The sequence below is a fragment of the Oenanthe melanoleuca genome, chromosome 2, assembly GCF_029582105.1.
Source record: "Oenanthe melanoleuca isolate GR-GAL-2019-014 chromosome 2, OMel1.0, whole genome shotgun sequence".
In the NCBI taxonomy this organism is placed as follows: Eukaryota; Metazoa; Chordata; class Aves; order Passeriformes; family Muscicapidae; genus Oenanthe; species Oenanthe melanoleuca.
Window position 1 is genome coordinate 80,989,303 of NC_079335.1, and position 26,331 is coordinate 81,015,633.

General features: G+C 40.9%; 2 protein-coding genes across 2 annotated transcripts in view; one reads left to right on the forward strand and one right to left on the reverse strand.

The window, feature by feature from the left end:
* Nucleotides 1–738: 738 nt before the first annotated feature.
* Nucleotides 739–25,759, reverse strand: WRNIP1 (WRN helicase interacting protein 1). Its single transcript, XM_056485734.1, has 7 exons — nucleotides 25,201–25,759; nucleotides 16,246–16,437; nucleotides 14,994–15,238; nucleotides 8,116–8,345; nucleotides 2,858–3,013; nucleotides 1,969–2,048; nucleotides 739–1,511 (listed from the first exon to the last, which is right to left on the reverse strand). The coding sequence occupies exons 1-7, from the start codon at nucleotides 25,702–25,704 to the stop codon at nucleotides 1,236–1,238; spliced, it is 1,683 nt and encodes a 560-aa protein (XP_056341709.1). The 5' UTR covers nucleotides 25,705–25,759; the 3' UTR covers nucleotides 739–1,235.
* Nucleotides 15,217–26,331, forward strand: part of MYLK4 (myosin light chain kinase family member 4) — a 79,303-nt gene continuing 68,188 nt past the window's right edge. Inside the window, exon 1 of the mRNA XM_056485733.1 lies at nucleotides 15,217–15,300. Coding sequence (XP_056341708.1) covers nucleotides 15,245–15,300 — 56 coding nt within the window. The 5' untranslated portion in view covers nucleotides 15,217–15,244. The remainder of the gene's footprint in view (nucleotides 15,301–26,331) is intronic.

Sequence of the window (26,331 nt, forward strand, 5' to 3'; positions counted from 1 at the left end):
GTGAATTGTGTTAAAAACATGCAAATGTATGTAAACTAAGCTTGTTTAAATACTTGCTTGTCTTTAGAACAACACTTTGCTCAAAGCATTCAAAAACTACTTATTTAAGGTAGGAGAATACAGAAATGTTTAAAGAATATGATTCAAACCCTCTAACAGTACAGAGTCATGCAGGTTCAATTTGTGAAACATTTCAGTTACACCATGATCTTTGGCTTGAGCCCTACATCATGTATGAAAGGAGTCTCACAACAAAATTAATCTCCAATACAAATCACAGAACTCTGGAGGCTGTATATCCAAAACTTTTGATCAAGGCCAAGGGTCAGCAATCTGTCTTGTGAACTAAGAGCAATAAGCAGAATAAAGTTGACTTCTGCACTTGGCACTGCATCCTCAGCCCACACACCTCCTGGCTTGTGAAAGTTACTCTGAATGAACTCCAGATGCACAGCTGTGGCAACCTCTCTGATCTAAGCCCCACACAGCACCAAATAACTCTGCTGTCAAGAAATACCCACCTGCAACTGGTGTGTTCCAGACAGCTGACTCACAGGTGGCTGGGTCATACCACAGCTGGAGAGAGGTGCAAAGAGCTCGGTAGCACTCCAGTGGCCACTTTCATGACCATTCTACTTACAGAATGAATTAAACTTGCTCTGGAAAGTAGGGATCATAAAATTAAAGAGATATCAAAACAACACTGCTGTCATAGGAGTATTTAAACAAATGCATAGACACTATTTGTAACAGCTTTATTGGTTAAATGACTGTTATACAAAATTGGTCTCTGAAACATTGTAAGAGCAAAAATTACTCTGCAATTATATTTTGTACAGTATTTTAGCAGAGAGGGTACAATTTTCTATTTTTCTGGAACATAACGTTCTCAAAATCTGAAATAGACACTGATTTTAAAAAGCAGCACAGTAATATTTCTTGTCTCACAGCAAGAGCCAGAAATACAAGTCTCTTGGGTTTTTTTTTGTTTCATTTAAACCAGTGACAGCACTATATGGACGAAGCTCATTTTTGCATTTCTACACTGCCTAACAGAAATTCATTACAAAATACCTTCTGATCAACAGCAATAAAAGCAGAAGGATAAAAAAGAATAAAAGGGTTGGTGGCTTAATCCTTTCAACCATGGTAACAGGCAGCTGACACTGTAAGGGGAATTTTTATCCATACAAATGTACGAGTCATAAAATCAAAACCCATTCTGAGCACAGCAGTCACATTTCTCGTCCCTTGAAGAAATCTCTTCCTTTCAACTCTTCTGGTAGATAGTCCTGCTCCACAGGTTCCTTGTACATGGGGTTGTATTTGTAGCCTTTTCCATAGCCCAAGTTCTTCATGAGCCTTGTTGGGGCGTTTCTCAGGTGCAGAGGAACAGGGGGCAGGGGTCCCGTGTGTGTCCTCAGGCATTCCTTGACATTGCCATATGCCTTGTACACCTCTATAGACTTTGGGGCTCTGGCAAAGTACACTACACACTGTGCTAGAATCACCTGCAAACAAACAGAGGGAAAATGTTAAACGACTTCTTTTAAGCTCTTTGGGAAAAGGTCTGCTATTCTGGCTGTTTGTCCAGCACAGCAGGGATTGTTTTTAAACTAACCTCTGCCTGCTACTGTAATATGAATACTATTATTTAACAACACCATAGCTCCATGGTTTTATTACTAGAAAGTAATAACTACTTCATCTATCATAGAAAAAAAAAACAGACAGAGAAAAATTACATATGTTCATGTATCACATTTTAACAATAAATACGCAGTGACTTTTATTTTAAACTACAGCATCTATTTTAAGAGCTACAATGTTCTCTTGTCAAAGAAGGGGCATGCAGAATGAACAAGTTACTAAGTATGCCCTGTCTTTACAATCTGCTTCTTTTTATAGTTACAGATAGGTTTTACAAATTGCAGAACTTCCAAATCAGTGAATTAATGAAGCCTTTACCTCACATTCGGGCATTCCAATGAAGTGACAGCCTTGATAAGCAGCAACTGCTTGAGTTAAAGCCAGGGGATCTGCCAGTCCTACAGAAAGGGATCAGATAAAAGCAGGCTAATGTCTTTTTTTCTTTAACTTTACATCTTTTTTTTTTTTTAATTCTATTTTTTCCTCTCCTGTAAGGTATCCATGCACATTTCAGAGAAACCTTCCACAAGCTTTAGCTTTCCTCTGCCCCCCGAGGGGGGGGGGGGAGGAAATAAATTTTGCTGTGGGTATGATTTACAGACTATCTGCTGCCACACAGTGGCAGCCTGAGCAGTAGCTGACCATATATGATTCTCATACTTTCTAAAAGTAACAAAGAAATAGGGAAGTATTTCTATATAGACATAACTTCCCCAGATCTCCTAACTCGTCAGTCCTCACATATGTACTAAAAGAGTTGCTGGATCTGCAGCTTTGGGTAAGTAAATTAAGATGCCTTACAGCTAGGGAGCCAGCTATCAAACCTGAGGTTTGCAGGTCAAGATAGGCATTCATGTGCCAGACTCATTAGAAAATCAGACCTCCCCGAAATATACACTCTCTGTGACACAAGTTTACTGGTGTTCTACAACCAAGAGTTTAAAAGAATCCATATTAATACACAACAACCCTGACCTCAAAAACATTTGTCTTTCCTGAAATAGGTAATTATCACAATGACACCTCATGTGGGTCACTGCCTGCATATACAAACTTTTTGTTTGAACATGTGGAATACTTCAGTATTTTGTACTTATTTTGCATGTAACTGTTTTAGGGTTGTTTTTCAAAACCCAACTTTTAGAAACCAGAGAAGCAGATCTTCATTCAATGTGCTATTCCAATGTGAAATCCTTAAGATACTGACCTATATCTTCACTTGCAAACCTCACCAGCCTCCTTGCCACATAGAGTGGATCCTCACCGCCCTCAAGCATTCGAGCAAGCCAGTAAAGGGAGGCGTTTGCATCGGAGCCTCTCATAGACTTGTGCAGGGCAGAGATGCAGTTGTAATGTTCTTCTCCTGTTTAGGAAGGGGGACAAGCAGCACACAAAGCTGTTAGGAGGAAATAAACTGAAATGCATTTAAGGGAACAGATGCATTTTACTAGATTGCATCAGTAAACATAAGCTGCTTTTTCAAGTTCTCTTTCCGGGTATGTGGTTACAGCATTCACTGATGTTTTCAATGCCTTCACAGTTTCCCATGTGAATCACGCCCTAACTACATAAGCAAACAGAGCAACTGTTGATGAAAAGCAAATTGTTGTTTTTTTCAACACTGGTAGGCAAACAGTTTAGGTTTTGTAACCTAAAGGCCTTCCCTTCAAAAAAACAAAAAAAAAACCAACCCAAAAAAAAGAGAACCCCAGATATTTTAAGCAGTTAGGAAGAAAACTCTACATAAATAGCTTATAATTGCCAAAAAGTAAAGTACAAGCACATACAAACAAAAGACCATTGTTTCTGGACACACACAGAGCTCTGAGAAGGCAACAAAAGAATCAGAGAAATCCAGTGCTATATGGTAGTGATATTTTAGAAAAAAGACATTTCACATAATCTAAAACTCGAAAATAAAGCATGCAGTAAAACAAGAGTTTGATGTGCTATATAGGGGTGAGAACAAAGGAAATGCCATGGATATACAATGATGGAACATCAATGGATACAATTTGGAAAAAACAGAATTGCAGTGTACAACCCTAACAAACCCCTAAGAAATGCTGAATTCAACTGTGGACACCTGCACTACTGCAACAACATTTGAAATGCTAGACTCCTAAATAAAATGTGGGAAGACTGAAAGAATTACAAGGAACTTTTTTTTATATTAAAATTTAATATATTAACAGATTTGGACTCCAAGGAGAAACAAAGCTATTCCACAGATCTTCTAGGGCTACACTTAAAAATAGGGAGTCGGTATTACAAACACTGGATGAGACCCTTCCTACTTACAATTTTGCTCTGTGCAACTGGCTTTGATTCTTATGCATATCTTTTAATCAAACCCATGAAAGTATTTTGCTGCAAGTTGTTAAACTTTCCATGTTATCTGTCTTTTTAATTTTTTCAAGTGCCTGGCATTCCTTGGCTCACAGCTAAGCGTGTATTTTAAAGGCAACTGGCTGCATGCATAGCCATCTGTTAATATTCTTCTTCTTCCTAAGGCTAAAAGGATTTACAGCCTGAGGGCCACATCAGAACACACCAGTCACTTGTAGGCCCTGAAAAAGAAAAGGGCTGCCTGAGTGAGTTTGGGAACCAAAATCACCATGCTGCTGCAGTTGCTCCTTTTGCAGCCAGCAAGACCTCCACCTCCCAGGTCCATTCCCACCTCTGCTCCTGCTGGAGTGTCATTCTGTGGGGAATTCAACACTCTGCAGGCGAGTACAGGCAGTCAGACAGCTATTTTTGCTAGGACTCCACACAAAGAGCCCTGGCATGCAGCCCTCACTCGAGCCAACACAAACAGCACGTCCGTGCTCCACTGTAACACTTGAGTCAGGAGCAATAAACCCAAGCAGCTGAACTCGCATCATCCTCTTGCAAGAGGCGTCTCTTGGTCTCTTAAAAGTAAGGAAGATGGCCTTTAAATATCTCCAGAGGTTGCACTCACCCAGATTTTTCTGTTGGAGACTTTTGTATGCTGTTTGGGCTACTGTAAAGTGCCATATGTGGGGATACCTGCTGGAGAGGCAGAAGGAATCCTGCAGATAGGTTTGGTCTAGATATATATACCTGCAGGGAACTTCAGACTTCAGGATGAGAAGGGAATTAGTTTTCTCCTTTTACTTCCTTCCTTACAAAGTTAGTGCTGGTGACAGAGCTACAATGACAATACTTATACATCAGCATTGCATTATCAATTAAAGACAAAATATAGTGACATGCAGTGGAGAGAGGTCTTACATTTCTGTCTAAAAACACAGTTTATAGATAGCCTGAGATATCAAAAGCAGTTAAAACAAAATTAGAACTTTTAGTAGACTTTTATTTATTAGCCTCATGCTGGTTAGTTAACATACAAGTTTGGGCCTTATCAATTCAGTTGACAGACACACACATACCAATTTATCTGTCTCTGCTGTATCCTAGATGCCTCTTGAAACTGAAACTATGAAGAGTTTTTGGAATCAAAATACATTTTCTCTATTCAGTTCCCACAAAGGCAAATACTTTTCTGAAACAAGACACTACACAAGAGGCTTTCTGGAAGAGAGGGCTTTCTAGTGTCTAATATATACAGATGCATAAATCTTGTTGACACACACCCACAGATTGCTTTATGTACTTATGAGGAGTTTTCAGGCTACTTTAAGATGCCAATTTATCCATAGTCATATTTGTAGAAGATAGGGAAAAGGTCTTGTTCACCAACCACAGTTAATATTTGAGCTTCTTAAACAATTCCTACTCACAAGGTAGTGGGCAAAACTAAAATCAGTCCTCATCTTAAATTATTTTCTATCCTAGCCAAAGGTAAACATCAAACTGCTCATTGATAAAGGACAGAAGAAAGCCTTGGAAGTAAGACTAGAGCAAGAGCATGAATAAAAGGACTTCTAATTCTGATCCAGCAGAAGAAAACTGAGCTGGGAAAAAACATTATGGTGTGAGTGTGGTGGTTTAACACCAGTTGGGAATTCAACTCCAAATAAGCCACTCCCCTATTCCAGCAATGATGTGCATGGTATGGAATAGCAACTTAGCCCTGACCACAAGGCTCTCAACTCTGCCACGACAGCAAACCTGAGACAGTGAGACACCTTCTCTCTTCTCCTCCAGAGAAGGGAAAGGAAAAACTGTGTCCAGATTGCAGAATAAATTAACTTCAGCACAACATATTCCCAGTCTTTATCACAGATGAAATTATGTCACCACACAGACAGTAAAATTACTGACATTTATCTTATTAAATCAGTGGTAGCAGAGTGACACAATACGTAAAAGGAAGGGGCAACAATACAACTCTATTCAAGAAATCTAGTCACTGCAACATGCAGGAAAACTTTAATGAATTTGGTTGCTACATCATTTTCTAAAAGGATCAAAATTTTAACAACTGTAACTAAAAGCTGAAATACAACAGAATAATTTTTGTTTCCCCAACACTGCAAGGGCTTGAGGCAACTGCTGGCAGTGAAATTTGATTAAAGTTATTTCTTTGTCCTTCCAGCTAAAAAACGCATCAAATATCTGCACAAAGACCTTTTCTTTACATGTCTGCATATAGATCAGAACAACAGCCTAACAACTGCATTATGAATTATTTCTTTCCTAGATTACTTGAAAATGCAGAAGAGAATGCCCAACTACATGTATTAGGGAAATTTTTCAGAAGGTAACAAAAAATAATGCAAATAAAAAGTCCATATTTACAAAACTCTGAACACTAATCAATTATTTGGTGTTTTCTACATGAACATGCAACACTCAAATGTATGTTGCTGCTATCATGATTATACTCTCCACTTGAAAAGCCTGAAGCATTTCATTTTAGAGGATTGCAGATCCCACCACCATCTGTGATTCAAAATGTATTAGCTAAAATATACTACCAAAAAAATAGTATTTGTTTATGCAGTAGCAGCTATCTGGAAGTCCTTTGTATTTAAAAGGACAAACAGCTATTTCTACTATGGACAAAAGTGGTCAACCTGGAGTCAACAGTCAGTGGTGAACACAGACTATTCCACAGATGAGAGAAATTCTGTAAGGGCATGTACTCAAGCAACCTGCTACTGTGACAATATTTGTGTGAGGCTTTTTGGCATTTATACAGTCCAGAAAAAGAGAGTTTTCACTGCCCTCACCACTGAAAATCTCTGGCCAAAAAGCCCCACAATAAATGACAACAAAGATTTCTGCAGCACAGAAGAGCCTGACACATTCTACCCAGATGAGATGCAAGCCTCAGGGAGAGGCATTCTGTGCCATCTCTACCAGACTAAGAAGGTGTAGGAGGGCTGGGAGCAATGGACACAGCCAAGAGTTCTGTGTGACAGTGGCCACAAGGCGACAGCAAACACACAAGGGACCTACACAGTGCAAGAGACTTGCACCAGTGAACTGCTCAGATTTTCTGCTTCCTTCATGACCTCTTCCTGCCAAAGACCCCATAAAATTTTTCTTTTCCCTCCCCCTGCCTACCCTCGACTTCTCAGCTGCCATTAGATCAGTATCTGCCCAGCTGCCTTTTTTCTGACAGTGAGTCATCATTACTGCTGTGTAGCAAGAAGGCTGCAAGAGGGCATATGTTACAACCACCCTCAAGAAACCTCTCATCAGAGGTTTTGAACAGTGGCAGTTAATGCAGCATATCAGAAACAGTGGACAAAAAAAAAGAAAAAAGAAAAGTAAAGAAATCAGTTCTTCAAATACTGCTTGGCATAATAATTTCATACTATTCTGCACAGTCATTCAAATGCTGCTGAAGAACTAGCAAATGCATTCAAGAGGATTCATCCAATCACTGAAACTCACTGATTTTTAACACTCTAACACAAATCGGTTTAGTGGCCAACTACTGTGATGCCTAAGATTGCCAAGTCACAAATTTAGCAAGAGTGGTTATCATACTAGGAAGCATTAAGTTCAATGAGATTTATGTGGCCTGCCCTAAGCAAGCTACAGAATTCATTACCTTAAAAAGCAACTCTAAAAATAAAGCGAACTGCTCAGGTTTTGACATAACATATTACCGTGAGTGTGGGCACTTCCAAGACTTTCAAAGGAGCAGAAGGGCAATGGAAGATATCCAACCCTTTAAGAAAAATGTCCTCATCAAATTCTTCTGCCTCTGTACACTGAAACTCTCACAGAAGACAATAAAACCTAAAACAACATATAACTTCACCATGTTTTAATGGTGAATTTAATTTCACCAAATATTCATGTTTTCAGGACAGCAAATAGGCTCTTCAGCTAATCTATACTTCCTGGTTGAGAAGGAATTTCCAGCTGAACTACATCGTACAGAAAAAGTAACTTTTAGGACAAACTTCAGTACAACCACTGTTTCAGTAGAGCAACTGGTAGGGAAAACGCAGAACAAAGAGAAATTAGAGAGGCTATCACATCTTGAGAACACTGTATTTTAGAAATGCATCAGTTACTCACCTGCTCGGTCATACAGGATGTGAGATCGCTGGAGTCCCTCCTTTACATGCTCTTCTGTTATCAGAATGCCATCTGAAGCACCACCTTTGGCAGTGTTCAAAGGAGTGGTGCTTCCTGCTGCTATTCTGGCTTGAACTGCCAACTGGAGTCCGTTCAGTCCAGTCCTGGCATCCCCATCGCAAAGATAGGCAAGTGTGTTCAGCGCTTTCTCCTCTATGTACACTGGGAATCTGCAACAGAATAACCACACACCCTTAGCCCCCACCACACTCCTCTCCTTGCCTGTTGTGCTGCAGATGACTTTTCTTTACAAAGCTTCTTGATACAAAGCTAGGTTTCAGATTTATCTTAACTCATCCTGCAGAGTCAGGGGCCGACCTCTCCTCCTGCTCCAATGCCTGCTAAATACAATTGCACATGAAAAATGTAGGGCAGGAGCTTTCATCTATTTAATCCCCTAATTTTTCCTCACCTCATTAAATTAAAAAAAAACTAGATTAAAGTTTTTGCCACAGCCCAATTCTGATACAACCAGCTGAACTTTACAAGCTCTTATTCCATCAGCATTTCACTGCTAGCACTTCAAATTTCTTGGTGGAAGAACACTGAAAAGGTAGGAAGCTATCCAAATGCAGGTGAGAGAATATAGTGAGTTACAAAGTAATTAGCATAAGGTTTTGAACTATTAACAACATCAAGAGGTACTATCACTTATTCTTCAAAAAACAACAACTGGAAAGATTGTTTACAATGTGAAACACATGCATCCTACTTTTACAACTTAGTCACTGGGGTACAAAAAAAAAAATCTTACTAGAAAGAAGCAGCATCCGAATACATGTTCATCACTCTTCTTGCCATCTACTGATCAAAGTGTGCCAGAACTATAAAAACACATGAAAAAGGCCAAATTCCGATAAAATCACAATCTAAGTGAATTGGTCACTGAGATTAGCTCAGTTTATTGGAGCATGGTGTTGATAGCATTAAGGGTTCGATCCCTGTATGGTCCATTCACTTAAGAGTTGGACTTGATACTCTTGTGAGTCCCCTCCAGCTCAGAATATTCAGTGATTCTAAGAAGATGGGAACAACTGGAGAAATGCAGCAGCAGGATCTCCTGAGATTTCCTAGTGAGTCCATGAAAAACCTATGAGAACAACAAAGTCCTCAAGTTTTGTCTTTAGGTTCTCATCTGCTGGGCCGCAGTCCTCACTGTTGGGGCACATCCAAACCAGCTCACCTCTGCATGTTTCACAGGCAACCTGTTGAGGATTTAACCCTCAAGCCTCAGTTATGTAGACAGGGTAACATCTAAGGAGTTGTCAGGCAGAGGGTGTAACTGATTTGGAGACAGCAGCTAATGGAGTTAAAACATGGCATGAATGGCCCTAACTGATCCACATCTAGTAGCTGGACTGTAAATCAAGAGTGACAGGTATCAGTAAGGATTAGCACATAGGGCTTGGTGTGAGAGGCCATTTCTTAGGAAGCTCTTGTGTGTCACATAATTAAGGATTCACAACAGCCCTGCACTTTATTTACCAAAAGATGTCTTACTATTACCACCAGTGATGCACAAAAAGGCAGCGTCAGGGTTCCCAGACAGATGTGTCCACTGATTTTCCTTACTTGCCTTCTCTTTCTCCTTGCAAACCTACTTTCCACTTGTCACATAAATGAAAAATAGGTTCCAGGAAAATTTTAGCAGTTAATATTTGAGCCATCTCATGGCCGCACATAAAAATGAAAAACTATTAGATCTTAATCAACCACTTCAAGTGAAAGCTGACAAATGTCCTCTAGGGGCAAAACCCATGCTGCAGAGAGTAGACAGTAGGAATCAGGCCCTGGCAAAAAGAGATACATCACATGCATCTAATCATGACTTTTTTTCCATGTCCTTATTTCTCAAGTATTTGATGAATCTAGAAAAAATAAATAAATTAACACACACACAGTGGCACTGTGACACAGGATTTTCAAACATCATCTTTGAAAAAGGAAGCAGAACAATACAACTGCACAGGGACTTATTCAGTCAATTATCTCAAGCATCAAATTCCTTGAAAATCAGGAAGCAATGTTTACCTCTCAGCACTACAGACAAGCACCAGATCTTTCATAAGCAATTAAAAAAGCCAGCAGAGAAAGCAAAAGCTCTTTTTAAAAAAACCAGCAGGTACTACACACAAACATCCTGCTGCTAATACCTCCTTCAACGGAAATGACCCCATATATACAACATGCCAAGCCAACACTTCTCACACATCAGCAGGGTGTATTTGAGAGGTTTCACTTCCAAGGACTAAGCTCTTTGCCTGCTGCTTGCAGAGAAGCACACCCTGTGCTTGAGGCCTCCTCACATTGATACCATAACTGCAGGCAGTGACTGCAAGTACAGGGGAAGCACTGAGACCACTAAAAGGCAGGTACTACCTTGGAAGAATCTAAGTACAGTCTTTCCCAAAAAAGGCTGAGGCCTCAGAGCATTTCTGCCATTCATCTGCTAATTTCAAGCTGAGTTGTATTCCTGCCTCTTGTTTCACTACAGGACTCTAATTGCCCTGCTGACTCAACATAAGTAATTTACATTACAGAAAGTGAAACAAATACGCACAAGAAAGTATAAAAAAATCTGCTTACAAGCAATGGCCTTGTCCATTTCCATGGTGAAATTTCGGTTGTAACATAAGGGTAGCAGCAATTCCAATCCAAATAATGTATTATGTATTGGCTGATCCAGTCCATGCCTACAATAGCATGACATGCAGGATGTGATAAAGAACAAGAATAAATGGAGAAAACTTCCACATACAAGCTGTTTGCACAGCACATTGATGAGAATTACTGATTGTAAATAACATGTTGCTTTCCTGTTGCATAATCTCAGCTCCGCTCAGTATTTCAAAATAATAAAATATTCTATTCAAAATAACTGAATTAAGATTTTTTTTCTGAGCAATCACAACCTCAGAAAATTCAATTTTCTGATGATTTTATTTCACTAGTCAGAAGTCTAATTTCAAAATCAGGATGGCAATTATTTCAATACCTTGACTTCAAAAACCACCTGCTATGTTTTACATTTTTAAGCCCATGCTGTCTTCAGAAGCTCAAGTGCCCTACTCCTGCCTACCTTACCCAACTTCTGCACTCATCAGAACCACAAGGCAGAATAACTCCCATGCTTCCTGACTTCTTTCCAAGCTCCCAATACTCTTGCAGATGGGCAACCCCATATTTTATTCAACTTCCAAAATTAACACCGAACATCCACTGGACGCCAATGGCCAATGTTGGTACCTTGTAACCAACGATACTTGGAGACAAAAACATAAACAAGTCAAAAGGGACGTGCTGGGATCCATTGCTCACTGGGCTGAAGGTGATACACTAGCTCAAGGAATGGAAAACTACCACTACAGGATAATAAATCCTTCTTCCAGTTCCTCTTTATCGCCATACCCTCGAAACAGGTTGTGCCAAGAACCAACATGAAATGCATGATGAACTACCCATTAAACCCACACAGCAGCACAGCATTTGAGCCAATGACAGGAGAGCATAAGTAGTATCAGGGAGCAAATATAAGGAAGCCCAAGCAAGGAGAACCTATATGATCAAAGATTAAAACAATTACTGAGCAAAATATGAGACAAAGCACCCACAGCTTCTTTGCCATATAAATCAGTACTTTGTTACTTTCTCAGTGCAACTAGTCTCACTATATTCACTCCTTGGCAGAAATTGCAACAGTTTTAGAGGCAAACACAGCTCTTCAACTGAACTACTGCAGTGTGATATGCATTGCTCACTGCCTTAGAGCATTGTCTTCTGGTGTTTCCTCTCACCTCAGCAACTCATTTCCTGCAAAGAAATTGAATGGGTATTCCAATTAAGGAATAATTTTCAAGAAAGTATTGAACACTGAAGATCCAAAGGAATTTCACCTTCAGTGTTGTGAGTTACGAACCAGTGAATTCAAAACACGCCAGAACTTGTAATACAGCCAGTAACACGCTGAACTGCATGATGTCTGGGCTTGCCAACAGGAAACTGGGGTTCCTTCCATTTCCCTCAGCTGTGTGCCTTCTGTGCTATCTAGCTTCAAATACATCAATCAACCATCCAGTTTACTGTCTGACTTCAGTTAGAGATACCATTCTGAGGGCAGCACTTGAATGATGAAAATAAAAGCCAAGAGAAGAATTTGCTTTCTTCCACCACTGACCCAGTAAAGGTAATTTATCAGTGCACACCTGGAACAGCTTGTGCCATTACTGACACAGCATAAACTGCAGAAAGCACGAGCAGTTGCAGCAATAAAAAACATCTTTAACATTGACTTGTTTTCTTCATCCATGTTTCTCTATCTTCCTGTTTCTCTATCTTTCAGCCTGATTTACTGAAGACTTTAGAGTTTGATGCCAGTAATGCTGATGAAAATATAACAAAAAGTACATATTATCCTAAAGAAACCCAGTAATTAACATAAAAGCTACGAAAGATCCTTTGTGAGCCATGATGACACAACAAACAGAAAGATATCCAAGAAGTAACACCTACTGCTAGTTGCTCCAGCTCTAGAGCAAGAAAAGGCCATGGTGGAGCGAAAGAGAACCCAAATGATCTAACTTTATCAGAAACCAGAAGCAGTGGTGGAAGCAAGATATGAAAAATCCACAAAGGAAACCTAAGGAAAGAGATTTGGGTAGAGCACACTTTCCTTGTGGAATGCAGATGACGAAATCCATTGAATCACTTGGGGATGGCTGCATTCTTGCTGAGCATGGAAGATGCCTGTGAAGATGCCTGTAAGGAAGATTCACCCTCACCTTATTCCTCAAGGAAATATGAGAGATCACAAACAATCATCCTCTCCTTCAAAATCTCTTTTAAGTAAACCATCCTGTCTGACAAGTGATGTGATATTGAAACCATCTGATTAACTGAGGCCAAGCAGCACATGCAGTCCCTCATATTACACTGCTGTAGCTGGCAAAGGTAGACATGGGAAATGAAACCCAAAATTCCACATACATTCTCTTGTGCCTTCTGGCCAGATCTCTGCAGCATTTTCAAAGCAGGTACACCCCACTGTTTGGGGATGTGCTGCCTTACAGATCCTTCTCTCACTCTGGAATAAAGGTGAGCACCATTAAAAACCAAATCAATTGTAATAGGTGATTTCAATTTATTCCTCAGGACAGCATGAACAGTTACCTGTCTGCATCTAATGACAGTCCTGTTCCATAGGGGCAAGGGGGTAAAAAGCTGAGACAGCTGATCTTGCAGAGCAGTGGAAAGGAAATAAAGAAGCAAAAATGGTATGGACACTGAAGCAAGAAGCAGAAATCAATGAGGAATCCAAACCATAACCACAGTAAGGGACAGGATGGCTTATAAAAATCTGAACAGAATGTAGGAGCTGTATCCCAGCACCAGATTTCATCATGAAAGATAAGAAAGACCTGACACACAACTGCAACAAACCCTCCTCAATTCAAAACCCTATCTTTATTTTTAAATGCTTGGCTCCCATGACTGCCTTTGGAGTGTGGCCCTCTCTCCCCATGGAGAGATTTCTGAAACTGGGTTAGTTAGTGCCTGCCAGACTTCTTTCAGTTTGATGAAGCACCTTGTGTTTAAATCATCCGTAGCTATCAGAAGGTTACATGCATGGAGAGTGCAGCGAAACCCAAACCCAAACAACTGCAGCTGAAACTATGCCTTGTACTTTAATCCTGTACAGAAAAGAAAGCCTCTGAACCCCAGTCAGGGTGTAGTCACAACCACAGCTGTGCCGTTACATTAATGCTGACATGCAGTACTGCCTTCTCTTCTAAAATTCACATTACTACAACACAGAAAAGCTACAAATGAGTAAACTGTGAGGCAGGGTAACCTAAAAATAAAAAAAAGGAATACCTTTTCTTACTTGTCCTGACCTCAGCATTCAGGTTGGCAATTCTCTGTGCTTATATTCTGTCATAAGGCTCAACTGGATTCCTGCTCATTTGTTTCATACAGTCTGTCAATCACCTCCATGTCAATGCACTGTAAATTACTAGGAGTGCAGCCAAGAACCAATAAGAAGGAAGTGTAATAGCTTGGATGTGAGTACCACAATACTTTGCATTACTCTTACTTGACAGCCTCCTGTTTCAGAAGGCAGATAACAACTTTTGTAGATAAATCTGGATGTTGATTTTTCCAAAACTTTTTAAAGTGTTTAATATGAGTTTATCTGTCTGGATATCAAAGTGCAGAGAAAAACAAAGTCTCTCTTAAAACAATCTATTAACATGTCACAGCAACAGCCTCCTCTTGTCACAGGATATCCTAAAACACAGCACAGTACTTATCCTGAAACTGAAGAACAGAAGCAGCAGCACCTTCCCTGATATTAAAACAAAAAATCTTGGAAAACAACAAACTTCTGGTAGGCCCTTCCAAATTAAGAGGAGATACCCCATCCAGCACTTAACGGTAACGTGATGCTTTTACAACCAGTAGCAAGAAGTAACACATATTAGGACATGACAAAGTCCCAGTTACAGGCTTCCACAGCAAATCCTCAGCAGCAGAACAGATTTAAATATCCTGAGAGGGTGAGTCAGGAGTTACAGATCCAAGTATAAAATTCTCTCCTAATCCAGACGGTGAGATTATGTTTTGGATGGAGAGAGCCAATGCTTTGAATTCTCTCTCTCCTGTCACCCCCGCCCCCGCCATATGCTGCCACTTCTTTTCTTTACTATCAGAAGTGGCTAGGGTTTCTCTTCCCACCCCCCAACTGCTTCATTCTCTCCCTGGCAGGCAGTCAGCTCCTCAGGCTGTGCACGTTAACAGCCTGCAGCCCATAAAGTACTCACTCCGAGCTCTTGCTGCTGCTGCCAGTCGCAGGGGTGCCGTGCTGGTCGCCCTGGCCCAAAACCTGGAGCCCTAAGAACCTGACGGCCCTCATCAGAATCGCCTCCATCGCTTGAACAGAGAGCTTCTCCAGGACAATCACCCGGCACCGGCTCAGCAGAGCGGCGTTGACTTGGAAGGAAGGGTTTTCCGTGGTCGCTCCTATCAGGGTCACCGTTCCGCACTCGACGTGAGGAAGGAAAGTGTCCTGAGCATGGGAGGGAAGCAGAAAAAGCTCATCTCCATCAATGACAACCTGAAACATCCCATGTGAGTAGGCTACATTTTTTTTGCTTCTTGTGAGACTTTGGGTTCACTGTTGATATGACAAATAACCACACCAACAAGGCAGTTCATCTGCAAAGATGTGGAAATAATTTAATTTCATGAACCCAACACCTTAATAACAAATGACTGCTCTGAGAATGACCCTACCAGCTGAAAAGAAATAGGGTAAAGAAATCTGCAAATTTTGGGTTTGTGTGATTTTGGTCTACTGCATGGCGACATAGGAAATAATGAAATTGCCTCATCAAGTATAACAAATAGTGAGGCTACTAAATATGCTTTGAGTCAACCTTTAGGGCTACCTACTAGGGCTGCCTAGTTCTGCAGTCAGAAAACTACAGGAAGATTACAGCATAGTTAAATTTAAGAACTGCAACCTGTGGTATAGAATTCAAGCTTTCCATGGAATAACTGAAAAAAACCTTATACTTAGGAAAGGATTAAGAATAAAAAGTCCCAAGTGACGGCTGCGATGTTATCCTGAAGTACCATGCCATGACTTGCTTCTTCTCACACAGAAGAGAGGACAACATTAAAATATTCACCTTTGGCACATTCACATTCCAGACTTTTGTAAAGGTAATACAGAATGCTACCCCCCAGATGGAGACTGAAATGAAGATGTGTGCAGCAAACACTGCTAATATGACTTTTCAAAAATAAAATTTCAGAACAATGTCATTTAAAGACTGGCACAAAAGTCATCTATAACTCAGCCTTTTATTTAAATCTTTGAATCACAATAATTAAATGTTGGTTGGAAATTAGCTAAGGAATTTAATTTTTATGTTTCTCCCAAATTAATCTACTAAAAGTATTAACATTGAAATCAAAAGCCCAGAGAAAGGCATCACCTTAAGGCAAAGTGGGAGATTTTAGAGAAGTGCTGACAAAGGGTCTTTTAAAAACAGCAGCGTAGTACAATACCTGCTGAGATTTATTGAAACGATGGATCTCATCAATAAAGAGGATAGTTTTTCTCTTGAAGAGTCTTTTTTCATTCTGGGCTTGGCTGATGACATCTCGAACATCATTTGTCTTGGCACTTGTGGCCGACAGTGTCACAAACCTCATGCCATTCTTTTTGCTGCTGTTGGCTATGATGTGTGCCAGTGTAGTCTGAAACAGCAATAGGAGAAAGCTTTGTAAAATCATTTCAGACACAGAAATTTAAAGGAAATATGTAAAGAACAGAACTATATATTTTGGACATAGGATCAGTGTTGACAGTTTACAGAGTAAAGGCATTTTAGCTCACATTATTCTAGGGCACAGAAGACTTAAAAACTTCCTCACAGAGGTAGCTGCCAATTCCTCTGCTGCATTTCTAATGCCTGCACTTTTATGTATCAGACCCAGTGAGCCTCAGTATGAAAAGGACAGCCCTAACAGCTGTCTCCTTTGTCACAGAAGAAGTGCTCTCTGCCAAATACATTTCTGTCATAGAAGACGGGCTGACTGCAATTCCCCGTGCAGTTATTTTGTGGAGTATGTTAATGGATAAAGAGCTGGACTATCCCAAGACACCTGCCGAAGAGTTTGCAGCACAACTGCATGTGAGAAATAAAAAGCTACAATGTTATTAACTAAACTCTTTTATGTTTCAAATACACATAAAAATGTAATTCATCAGACAGCAGTTTCTACAAAAGCATGAGAACATTAGTGTTAAAAAATTACATGCATACTTAAGAAAATGTAACTCTTAAATCTAAATAGTCAACAGTAATCAAATGCTGGCCCAGGGAAGCAAAAGGCAGCTTTTTTAGTAAGCAGCTATGTTATTTTTCTGTCCTTATGAACAGCCTCTTCAAACCCAAATGTATTCATAGATAACTTCACTTAGCCTACCAAAGCACAGAAGCAACCTCCACCAACCTCCTGGTAGATTTGCTATACTTGAACATATCACAGATATAATTTTGAGACTTTCCTTCACAACCCTTAGTAAACACAGATGTATGCCCCAAAGAGAGTGCATCTCTATTTGGAAGTACTGCTAGAGAGAACAGGTGATTCTTCCATCAAGCTCACTATTCTATCAGAGAGGGATCTAAAGGAGACTGAAGACAGGAGAGCCTCAGCAGATGAGGCGTGGGACAGGTGCCCACAAAACCACCTCAGAAGATATTCCAAGTGCTGAGGTTAAAGCAGCAGGTGGTGTCAACCTGATCCTCTTGCAGGGAGGCTGCAGAAACAAGTACCTACCACTTGGCTACCAATGGTGTTGCAGTACCCTGTTCAGTCCCTTTAATGGATCTCCTTGTCCCTAAAACTACAATCAGCCCAAGTTAGAAAACAGGAGGCTAAGGAGAAGAATGTATTGTTATTTATTCTTGCTTTAGTTTTAGTAAGGGCTTCCTGATTGCCTTCAGAAGTGGTGTCATTTCAGGTCCTGATACAAGACTCACATCCCATGTCAAATCCTTCCTCGCTTCTTGGAGCTCAATCCACCCATCCCCAAGTTGTATCACTGCACGGGACAAGACTGGAAAGACACTTGGACAGTGTTTTCAGCAAAGCTTATAGAGATTAGGAAGATTTGAGAAAATAAACAAATAAGCAAATTCTACCCCCGCCCCACCAAAACCAAAAGAAAACTATCTTTGATACTGAGCTACCAAATTAAAACCAATGTTCATTTTTCCTTACAAAAGGGCCTTGATTCAGAATGTAACTTCAGAGGATATACCCATGCCTTAAAAAATCTCTGAAAGCACAGAGATTATACATCAATACATCAAAGACACCCAATACATCAAATTTGAGGATGAAAAAGTGGCAGTAGTGAGAGGACAAAGGAAAAAAATAAAGTAACTATTCTTCCTGTAGCTCCACCTGGACTGGTAGCTCACCTTGTACCCTGGCTGTTACTCAGAGAGCTTTTTTATTTACAGAAAAACAGTAAGGACTTTGCTTTAAACACATGGACAGGAGTCCGTATTTCTAACTCTTAATTTAGGAAAAAAAAATCAAAGAGTTTTGTTTGAAAGCTACTGTTAGACCAATAATCTACTTGAAATCTGCTGCACAGATCTCAGCCAGCAGATACCTCTCCCTCTCTGCCAACTTATGGGTCACCAAAGGTTGCAATAAGAATAACATACATTGCCTTTCAAATGCAATGCTTGACAAGGACAGGCATGTTCACAGCCTCTTCCTTCTGTTCTGCACAATCAATCATTCAGCAAGTCAAACTGCCTATCACACAGATGTAAAACTTTCCCTGGTGCTCTGAAAGACTTCCTATTAGTTCAGGTTTTTTATGCTGCTTTTTGTCCTACCATCTCAAGCAAAAGTCAGTAAGAAGCTACAGTTTTCTCCCTCTTTGTTACTTCAGGTTACAACCTAAAGGGACACATAATCTAGTGGAGAATTCACATAAGCAAAGTAGTTTAAGTATGAAAGCGTTAGCACAGAACAACTGTACTTCATATGCTAGACTTCTAGTTTCCCTCAGGGGCAATGTATTTAAGGGACAAGAAGAAAACTAGAAATCTGATATTAAATAAGGCAGAAGAAAACATGCTGATTATCCTTCGTTATCTAAAATAAATTTCAAAGTTTGATTCTTACACTGGAAAATCTTTTAAAATAGTGACACTGATGCAATTTACTATGAGTGAGTACCCCTGAATCAGAATCTACATAACAGGCAACAAAAAGGAAATCCAAAGAAGTTGATAATGTGTTTCTTTTAAAATACAAGTGTTTCTTATTTAGCTCATGTTTTTTTTCCTTATGGGCAGGAACAGGAATATTGTTTCCCGTAAATTAAAAATCAGAGTGATCCAGTGATCCTGAGAACTAACCTTTTGTTAACTTCACTAAAAATTACACCTTACAAAGCTCACAGTGCTTTATATCCTTGCCCCTTCCAGAAACCATTCTTAGTTATCTTCTAATGTGACGCCAAACTATTCAAACTCATACCTGTTATCTCAACTTCTATGCTGAATAATGAGACCTTACTGACCACCTGTTAAGACAAGCTAAAGTAGTGACATCATAAAATGCTGTTTTGAAACAGAAACATATTCACCAAGAAACTTCTGAACCATTATTCACTAATGAATAACACTTAACTTCAGCCTGTGGTCACTTATTTGCAGACCCATTACACACAGAACAAACACTTAACTACTGAAACTCTCCTTCACCATACTGTACCTATTACTTTGTGTAAACTCAGCCCAAATGAGAATACCCCACAGCTCCCATTGTCAGAGCAGAAAAGTCAATCAGATTTGCTGTTTGGTAAGCTGGGTGTTTGTACTAGGAGACAAGAATTTTCTGTATACACAGAAGTTTCCTCGACTGGGCAACACTCTTTAGGTATGAACTATTTCCCTCCTCTCTGCACTGCCACTAGTCAATGCTACCTCATCCATGGTGGGAAGAAAACAGTCAAAAGATCATACAAGTTAAGCCAATCTTACTGATGCTAATGTTCAATGACTACATTACCTACTCGGAAGCAAGGTGGTCTTTCTGATTTTTGCAGCCCTGTACCAGGCTATTAAACTATGCTTATCACATTAGCTCACCAAAGCTCCTTACAGGAATGACGAGTGGTGCTGCCTAGCTCACTTCAGAAACTGGAATTGGAAAAAACTGAGGAGGGATTAGCACATAGGGTTATATCATATCAAGAATACTGTGGAACCTTCCAAGGTCGTTCCAATGTACATGGTTCCCCCAGAAAGTCTGGAAGCTGTAGGCTCTGCCAAGCCACATCTAGGTGACCAAAGCAGATCTGGCACAGACTGGCACAAGTGCAGCACAGCATGGATTACTCTTGAGGAGGGATAATCTAGCTGGCATGTAGGTTTCCCCAAAAAAAGATTCTGCTGGTTTGTTCCAGAGCAAACCACAGTGTGAACTATGCTTGTGGCAGGGATGAAAAGAGACTGCTAAGCCTAGTGCAAAACACAGCAGGCTAGTTACACCGACAAACTCGCAGGGTCTAAGCTATGTTATCAGAGTGCTGAACTAGCACCCTGATTTTCTTTGCTGCTGTTTGACCATGACTTTCTGTCTATTTTTTGCTCTTCATTTATTCTGGCCAGGATTTCCAAATCTCTGTTTACATGGTGTTGCCATCAATGGCCTCCCCTCACCCTCAACCCTCCCTTTGCTGGCAGCAGGGCCATACTGTGGCTGCCAAGCAATCAGGAAAGGCCGTGCTCTGTTTCACTGCCTGGAGGGAAACACCAACAGCATCCTTGGATGCCACATAGGGCAGCAGTTCTATGGGATGTAGCTCTGTGGATGTTCTCTGTACCACACTGCGTCACAGCAGATAAGCCAGGCTGTGTCTAAAGGAAATTGGCAGCAGAGCAGGTGAATATGCCCTGGGGACACTGTCTATACAGATAAACACAATCAAAAGTAGCAGCAGTTGGCATTTATGTAAGGGCAGATGCTATTCTTACCCATCTTGTTTGGTTCTTCAAACCCCAAATAGCCCACTGAGATACTACTGGAGGAGTAAGTGTCACTGAACAAGAGACACAGAATGTGCTTTACAGCACTTCCAGAATCCAAGCCCAACCAAGCATAAACAGATGCAAGGTCGTTGCATAATGTTTGTTGAAATGGAGCTGTATCTCCTATTTGCTGTGTCCTGATTTGTATACTTACATTCCAACTGTTTTATGAATACAATCGTATTTTCTCTTCCAGTGTTCTCTTCCTAGAGAGCTATTCCAGGTTATTCCTGATTTAGATTGGCATAACCAAAACCAAGCACACTGCATTACAACACTGCTCCCAGGCAACTGCAAAGACAAACTCATTTTTCAGAGCTGTCCTGAACTTTCAGGTTACAGTACTGTAAAAGACATGATGCATTTCCAGTTTAAAATTTCATGCTAATCGATTGGAAGAACTCATTACTTCTAATGGCTCAAATCAGTCCCCAAGTTGTACAACTAAGAGAAGATGAAATACACTATCAAACAGCCTGGTAACCAATTGTATTAGCAAAATAGAAAGTGTTGGAAGGAAGGGGTGATAAATATGTGGGTATCAAAATAGGTGCTGAACTTGCTGTCCTGTGTTTGAATGTGTCATTTATTGAATGCAAACAGAAAAGAAATACAAGGAAATTCTAGAAAGAAAATATAATGTCAAAGAAGATTTGACAGAAACTTCAAAGACCACTAACTGGGGTTTTTAATGTCTTGCACTCATACCAACATTGCACATTTTATCTTATTACTATAGGGTGCAGTAATGAACCTCAGAATATTATGCATGAATGCTCTTTGTGTTATCTTCTATAAGGAGTGGGTTCATGCCACTTGCTACCTATTTTTTTCATGTTAAGCAGCAGACATAAGAGGGAATGTTTACTGTATTTAAATACAGAATGTTCAGGTTTATAAGGCTTAAACTTCATCTGTGGCAGCAAAATTATTCGGTGCTCAAGTTACACTGTGTCCCCCCACTAACTCTTTACTAAAATTGGTGCCCCAATGGCAGACATGCAAAAATCTAAATCCCTGTATTAAGCTGCTATAAATCACAGTACATCTTACTCACATTACATTCGGATTCATACAGGCTTTTAAAAATTTGCATAGTCAGGATGAACAAGCTAACTGTTCCTAAGTTAATAACCACAACATCTCTTTGAGGCAGGGCTTCTTCTGGTCAGCTTCTTGGAAGAAGAAAATAGGCTCTTGTATTAAACACTTCAGACTGACAAAAGTGCAAACAAAAAGTCAAAGTCTCTTCACCTAGAGCACCTTGGTCTCCTAAGAAATTAAGATGACAGATCCAAGGTACAAAGATCATGTTCCCTTAAAGTAAGAGGACTCGGTACAGATGGAAACTCAAAAGAAAAGAGAAACACAACAGAAATACCCCAATTTTGTCTTTTCAATTTTGAGGGCGTTCCCTTGAATATTCAAACGCAGCTGAGGCCAAAATTGACTTGGGCAGAGCAGTTACATAACTTATACATTTTTACTCCAGTACCTAGCTTTATTGTTCTCATGATAAAAATTATCTAAAAATACTTTCGACCTGCAATATGAAATATTGCATTTACAGCACTTAAACAGGCAAGATTATTTTCTTCTTGCTTAGAAGAAGTCTTTGAACTACTATTTTTCGTAAAAGTCCAGACTGAAAAATAATACATAAATTGATTTGAAATTTGGCCCTGATAATCTATTCCATGTTCAGGTTTTTTTTTTTAACTTAGTCCTGCTCTTCCCTTTTCAAAAGTATCAGTTAGCATGGCATTTGGCTGTGGAAATGGAAGAAGGCATAGATGGGCTGCAATAACCAGATTCCATGGGTAGCAAGAGCCTGAAGAGGTTTAAGAAATGTATGACAGTCTTACACAGCACTTCCGAATTTAGACCAACATATCTAATTATGCTGCTATTTTAGATCTTTGATGGGCAGAGCTTAGCATATGGCCTTGTTACATATGAAACTACATAACATGCAGTTATTTCTTAGTATTTTGCCTGCTGAAAAGGACTGTATTTAATGGAAGAAGTTTTTGTTGATCAGCCAACCAGGTCCTGAGGCAGTGAGAATACTTACTTTTGCTCCACATGATCATTCAAGTTTTCAAGCACTAAGTTGCTTTCTCATGAAATGTTTCCTTAGACATATTATATACATACAACTCAAACAGTAAGTGAGGGGGATAGGCAATTAAGAACAGATCTTCTCTTCCTTCTTTAGGTGGACTACTTTGCTTGCATGTTAAATTTGTTAGGAGAGGAATTCTATAAGGATGTATCTAAGAAAACAATAGAACATTCAGATATTTAACTCAAACAGACAATATGATTTATGGGGAAGAAGGCCTGAGACAAAACTATACTCTAGCACCACCCTAGAAATGTTGACAAACGTGAGTGAAGGGGCAAAGTTCAACTTTTTGCAGAAGGAATTTCTGGTTCAGCTAATACTGGATGTTTCATCAGGACCCAGCTGAAAGCACATAGACTCAAAACACTACCCTTGAAAGCAGACAAGTTACCCAATAGTATAAACACTCAGTGAGTAAAAATATAACAGTCAAGTTGTGGAACTGTTCTTTGATGGGTCGAAAGGCACAGAAATTATGCAAGTCAGACAACTGAGGAGCAAGAGAATTTAAACTCTGTGAAAAGTAAGCTTACTAAATACAATTCTGCATAAAGCATATGGGTGAGGAGGATGGGTCATATGAAATGAGAATGAAAGCTGTGATATTACAGGCATAAAACAGATCACCCATTACTCAAAGACACTTCCAGTACCACAGAAGGTTCCTAAAGAAGACCTGGAACACAACTGTTAAGCTGTCACAAGCTCATGAAAAAGCATTGCCATGGTCAAAGCCAGGTGCTTTCATCGGATCACAACCACTGAAGCCAGTGCCAGTTTGCAGAGACTGTACTGCAGTCTTTGCTTTGCCACCACTGTACTTGTACAGCTTTTTTTGTTTTTTTTTCTGAGCAAAGAGAGCTTCAAGAAAGAACAAGCACATGCTGTTGCCAGAGACAACAAGAAACAAAAGGCAGGAGACCACACAAAAAAGCCACAGAAGCAAGCCTCAAATGTATTACTCTTTCAGCAAGGAGAATTTCTATTTATTAAAGAACTGACTTCCACTTCTCTCTGGCCATCTTACTTCAGTCAATCCACCTCCCCTTTAATCAGTTTTCAGAAACAGGCCTTCATTACCCCACCTATTCTGAGATCTTGCTTTCTGCTATTACTTTGCTGTTTTAAAGAAGTGGCAATTATTGAAGTTCACTAGTTGGTTCTTTTGAGGTGTATGTTATCTAGCCCAAAAAATCAGCTGGATCATTGCTAATGGTATTAATCTAATTCTAATAACTGGCTCCTTATTTATTGTGATTGACTAGCATTATTATTTAAACACCACACATAGCAAGTCTTTATTTTCAATTAAGTATGCTGACAAGACCAAACTGCTGCTGTATCCTTAATGTCTCTGCTAAGCATTAATTACTTTCCTTATTCCAGATTTCTCAAACATACTCTCATACGGCCAACACACCAAATTATATATATATATAATACATAAAACTAAATGCTGTGAACATAGACTGACAGAGAAAATTGTATTTTGTTTGCCCTGCCACCCCACAAATCTGACATATGCGGAACAATGGGACAAAATTAAGGCGAGATCTTAAAGACTGCTCAACCACACCTGAGGCATTCCTTTGGTCCTTCCCTCACTGCTGTGTTAGAGGGTCTCTTGGGATTCACGATGGCCTCTGGCATGTTAAAGGAGGCAGAACATGAAGATGCAGTGGTCAGACCCTGCAAAGAGCCACCAGGCTAAAAGTGGCTGAAGGTGAATGAGTGCCTAGCCATAAGGTTATCTATCTCCCATCCTCACCAGGGTTGCCTTCTCTCACAGGCAAGAATTCCTAGGCTAAAGCAAAGGCAGCACTAGCAAACTGTGCTGTATTAATCTGCTGGTATCTCACCTTGTTTCCTAAACATATTTAGAAATTCTGTGTTGTTGCTGTTTTTCAGCTTCTCAGGCAATAACTAAACCACGGCTTGTGTTTTAGGTACGGACTTCGGAGTTACAAAAGCTGAATTATCTGAAAGCAAGAGAGGCCTTGTGTAACCAAAGTGCAAATTGCATGGAGCGGGGCTGACGGGGGTAGACAAATTCTATTTTATTCATGAGGCAGGTTGTGTTTTTTGCAATCTTAAGTGAAAACTAGTGGACATCAGGCAACATAAGGAAACTGCGAAAGAAACCAAGAAGACAGAAGAGCGAAGAGGAGTCCGAAAATCAACAGGTTTTACCAACACCGGCCTCCAGAGCCACGCGTGGCAGCGCCGGCTGTGAGCAGGGGCTGGGCGCCCTCCGCCCGCACTCACCTTCCCGCAGCCCGGCGGCCCCCAGAGGATGAGCGAGGGGATTTCGTGGGACTCCAGCAGGGACCGCAGCAGGGTCTGCGCCCCCAGCACCGGCTCCTGCCCCACGTAGTCCCCGAGCGTGTCGGGCCGCAGCCGCTCGGCCAGGGGCTTGCCCTGCAGCTTGTGCGCCACGCTCTCCCCGCAGAGCGCGGCCGCGCATCCATGGCCCGGCTGCGCCGCGGCCTCGTCCCGCCCCGCGCCGCTCTGCCCGCCGCCGCGGCCCTTGTGGAAGAGGGAGAAGGCGGGGGAGCCGCCGGCCGGGCGGGCCTGCTCCGGCTGCCCCTCGGCCTGGCTGCCCGGCGGGGGGGCGGCGAGGCGCGGCCGCTTGCTGGGGGGCTCGGCCTGGGCGCCGCCGGCCTGCAAGCAGCGGTCCAGGTGCGCGTTGATGTCGGCGGCCGGCAGCTCCCGCAGGCACACGGGGCACTGCACCAGCCGCTCCTCCTCGGCGCCCTCCGTCGGCTCCATGGGCTCTCCGGGCGGCAGGAAGCGGGGCCGCCCGCAGCCCTTCGGGAGCTGTAGTCCGCCCGGGCCCGCTCCCCGCCCCGGCTCTGCAGCCCCGCTGGGCCGCGCTGAGCGGTATCGCCAAAATCTTTGGGGTTGGGGGTCCCCCTGGTCTTTCATTGAAATGCGTGAAAACTTCATTCTCTGTGGAAAAAACATCAGTAAACTACTATTTTTTTTTTTTTTTTAATTTTTTTTTTTTTAATTAACTGAATAAACTGAACTCTTGGATTATGCAGAATGCAGGGCAGGTTGTATTTCAAAGATGGGCACAGTAAGTGGTACCATTCGCGTCCTAATTTACGACCCGAACTTGACCCATTGGTAATTCTTTCCACATTACATCTTGTTTTCTTTCTTAAAGTATATGTTTAGGTTTAATTATACACCGTGACATAATAGTTCCCAGCTTGTAAAATTCAGGTCAGACTAATGTCAGCTGTGTTAGGAGGTAAACAAGTCTGGCTACTGGCTAACAGTACCCCCAAGGCTTAAAATTTGAAAATGGCTGGTTAGAAAGTGGCCAACAGGTCAGAAATAAAATTTTTATTTGAACTGATGATGGAGACCAAAGGACTGAGTTTGAAGCAA